This window comes from Castor canadensis, chromosome 13 (genome assembly GCF_047511655.1).
Source record: "Castor canadensis chromosome 13, mCasCan1.hap1v2, whole genome shotgun sequence".
In the NCBI taxonomy this organism is placed as follows: Eukaryota; Metazoa; Chordata; class Mammalia; order Rodentia; family Castoridae; genus Castor; species Castor canadensis.
The window spans coordinates 50,421,612-50,425,544 of record NC_133398.1 but is presented as its reverse complement, the minus strand read 5'-3'; the positions used below and the strand labels follow the sequence as shown (position 1 = coordinate 50,425,544).

Here is a 3,933-nt window from a genome sequence, read left to right as displayed (position 1 = left end):
GATGTCCTTCAGCCCCTCTTTTTATTCTGCCATCTAGATCATAATACAAATTAGTCTTTCCTTCATACAAGTGTTCAGTGCAGGAATTTCTGATTAGATGACAACTTGTTTGGCTGTCCTCACTGGAAGCCAACAATGTTTCAAGAACCTGAATACAATCATTTCTTTGGCTTTGCCATTCTTAACATATAACTTCAAATTCATCTGTGGTGGGTGAGCTCATTCTACTATGTCTCAAAGGGAATAAACTAGGTGACTCATATCAGATATTTAGGGGGTCAAGACCTACAGGAAAAAAAATCACTTCCATCTGCAGTTAATTTGTGTACACTTATTTTTATATGATACCATAAAGATGATGGGACAGGAAGTCCAGTTTGATTATTTGTAGGAAGAGAAGTTCTTGGAATGAGACACCTCTTTATTTTTACACTATTTGTACTAATTCATTTTAGGAGGAAAATTAACCAATTTTGTTGCTGCAAGTAAATTATTAAAAGTCCCATCCTAATATTTAATTTCACAATTTAACTTCAGGAAATGTCATTAATAAAAATACATATTATCATTCCTTCTTTGAAAGATGCAATAAGTTAGTTCACTATAGCATAGGTTAAAAAGTAATATGTGGCCAAGAACACAAGGAGAGTATCTTAAACCACATTATAAAGTTTAGGTTGTGTCCTTATTAACTGAAGAGAAAAGAAGAGAATTATCAGGTCACTCCTTGCAGGTCTTTGAAGATCATGAAAACAAAAGTGACGCATCAGTCCTCCATGTGTAAGGACCCACTCACCTTGATGAATAATCTAACTGAATACTAAAAATACAAACTTGAAAAAGTGTCCTAAAGCAAAAATAGTTTCTCTATTCCAAATTTCTCCACAAAATCTTCAATTATAACTTTCTTCAAGGACCATGAAGAATTTAAAATACCATTAGATCTATTGTCTTTTCAAATTGTATTTGTACCTTATGTTTCTACTAAACTTCCAGCATTATTACAATGATATTTCCATTCATTAAAAAAGCTGGAGTCCTGTGTCAGGACACAATGTTGAATAGGATGAGTTTTCTGCTCAAGGCATTTAAAAAATTCCTAAAAAGGTAATCCAAATACTAACTAGATCAAATATTCAAGGTCATATGTCTGTCTACATGTTTAATAGATAGAAGGGAGAGTGTACACAATGTTGGGATCAAAGACTCAAAACCCATTGATTTTTAAACCCAAAGTAGAACTCTAATTATTACATGCTAAGGTTTGACAATCAACCTGAAATGTAACCCATGAATGGACAGATAAAAGGGATACAAATGCTCATTCCCCATTTCTGTGTGTGTGCAAGGAGTCCCCAAATAATCAAATAAGAGTGTTCATGAAGTGAAGGATAAGGTCCACAAGAATACCTTCCAGTTGAAGAAAACCCGAAAAACAGATGGTATAAAATTTACTCTAGAATGATTATACTGGATGCTGAGGAGAACATAGTAAATAAGATTATTAAAATGTTATTAAAGATATGATTTGCTACAGATGTCTCCACACCAACCATTGTAAAAGAAGTGTTGTGCCAACCTAACTCCCTACACAAAATTAAAAAGTAAAATCAGAGTTCAGGATCAGGACTGAAGTTTAATGCTTCACATGAAAATACACAATGTTTACCCAGTTATGAACTTAAGGCAAAGATTGTTTCTTTTCTTTGATAGGAATACACTTTGGTACCATGAAATTCCTATGGGTAAGGCAAACCTTAATGCAAATAGACAAAGAAAGGATAAAATTGATGATATTATGTGAACCACATCTTACACTGGCCATGATATCACTTCCAAAGGTGCAAATATTTGTCCATGGGATTTCACAAATCTAAGATCATGTGATAGTTCGTGGTCCTCCAAAGCTCAATCCTATCTAACAAAATCTTGCTCGTTAGTGCTCTGTTTTCTTGTTGAGTTTTCACCTATGTCCCAAGAGAAGAACAGACATTGTCTTCATGTAAGAAAACCAAAATTTGCAGGATTACAATGTGTGGTGAGTACATGGTTTAAGGGAGATGCTCCCTCATTTTTTTTTATGTCAAAGTCATTTTGTCAATGGTAGTCTTTGGTTAATATGCACTGTCATTGACTTCCCTGTTGGTATTTCATATATGTGAACCTCAAAGTTTCTGAATGTAAGTTAGGTATTCAGAATTAACACAAATAGTTTATATGTTATTATTTAATCATACAAAAGATTTGAACACTTAAATAATTTTGTGAAATTGTGAAAATAAAACCTTGACAGTCTTTGGTTGAACATATAGTATCTAGTAAAGTTAAATATTATTTTCCCATATGAAACAAAATTAAAAGCAAATTATACCAAAAACAGTGTGAAGAAAATGACTTAGTTTTTTACCTTTAAAATTTCTTGAAGGATTTGGAAGCATATAATCCCAGCAGTAAATTACTTTATACCTGAAATATTTAATTTCAACACAATTTTATACAATAAAATTTATATATATATGACCTGAACTAAAAGTCACTCTGAAAAATTACTTCTAAAATTATATTAAGATTGAAAAGATTTTAAGGATAATTGTTAGCTTAAGTTTTTGTCATTATTAACTCTGCTTTGGATAAGAAGACTAAACTTCACACATTTGAAGTGTAAAAAGTAGAGTTATAGATATAATACATAGATGTGTAGCATGTATGTCAAATTAAAATAAAGAAATGGCCACTTAGGAATAAATTCTTCCAAGCGATTTGGAAGAGGGAAGCAGGGGGAGGAGAAGAAATGATGAAAACCAAAATGACTGGGAAACACTGTGCAAAATGAAAGTAGAAAATGACTAAAGGAAAAGCAATAGGAGAAACAGGGGTAAAGGGGAGGGCAATCAGAAAATGGAATGTGGAACATTCCCTATTTAAGTCAAATGAACACATCAAGTTTTTCAGAGAACCTAGTAGCAAAGGTTCTGGATCACTCCCCTCAGCCAGGCAGCAGCATCTGCAGCATCTCCAATGGCCTTGCCCACTGCTTTCCTGGTGGTCCTGGTGGTGCTCAGCTGCAGGTCAGCGTGCTCCCTGGACTGTGACCTGCCTCAGAACTATAGTTTGGGTAACAAGAGGACCATGACACACCTGAGAGCCATGAAGAGAATCTCTACTACCTTCTGCTGGAAGGACACAAGTGACTTTGGACTCCCCCAGGATGTGGTTGAGGGCAACCAGTTCCAGAAGGAACAAGTCATGTCTTTCATCTATGAAATGACCCAGAATATCCTCAGTCTCTTCTGCACAGAGGACTCCTCAACTGCTTGGGAGAAGACTCTTCGATACAAATTCTGTGCCAGCCTCTCTCAGCAGCTGAAAAACCTGAAAGCCTGTCTGACACAGCAGGTGAGGGTGGAAGAACCTTCCCTGACCCATGAGGACTCCAAACTGGCTGTGAGGGACTACTTCGACAGGATCTCTCTCTACCTGAAGGAGAAGAAATACAGCCTTTGTGCGTGGGAGGTGGTCAGAACAGAAATGATGGGATTCCTCTCTTTCTCAGTAATCTTGCAAGAACAATTAAGGAATAAGGAATGAGACCTGGTTCATCATGGAAATGACTGTCAGTGACTAATCTGCTGATCACTTTCACAAGTTCTGCCATTACAAAGACTCTCATTTCTACAGTAACTGTGACATGAATTCAATTTATCTGTCAAATGGTTTCAGGGATATTAAGCAACATTTTGTTCAACTCTATAGGCATCAGTTCCCAATGTTCATACAGAAGTGTTTATTTATGTGTCTGAATATTTATTTATTTAGAAGATTTATATGCTTTTATCAATCTATCATGTGTACCTTTACATTTCATTTTATATAATAAAAAATTTTGTATATGTGTACTTAATTTATTTTGCTTTATTCACCAAATATTTACTG

The 3,933-nt window shown here is 35.0% G+C and overlaps 1 protein-coding gene across 1 annotated transcript; it reads left to right on the top strand.

Annotated features, from left to right (window-relative positions):
- The first annotated feature begins 3,018 nt into the window (after positions 1-3,018).
- Positions 3,019-3,588, top strand: LOC109689888 (interferon alpha-17-like). The gene has a single exon (XM_020168996.1). The coding sequence runs from the start codon at positions 3,019-3,021 to the stop codon at positions 3,586-3,588; it is 570 nt and encodes a 189-aa protein (XP_020024585.1).
- Positions 3,589-3,933: the final 345 nt, after the last annotated feature.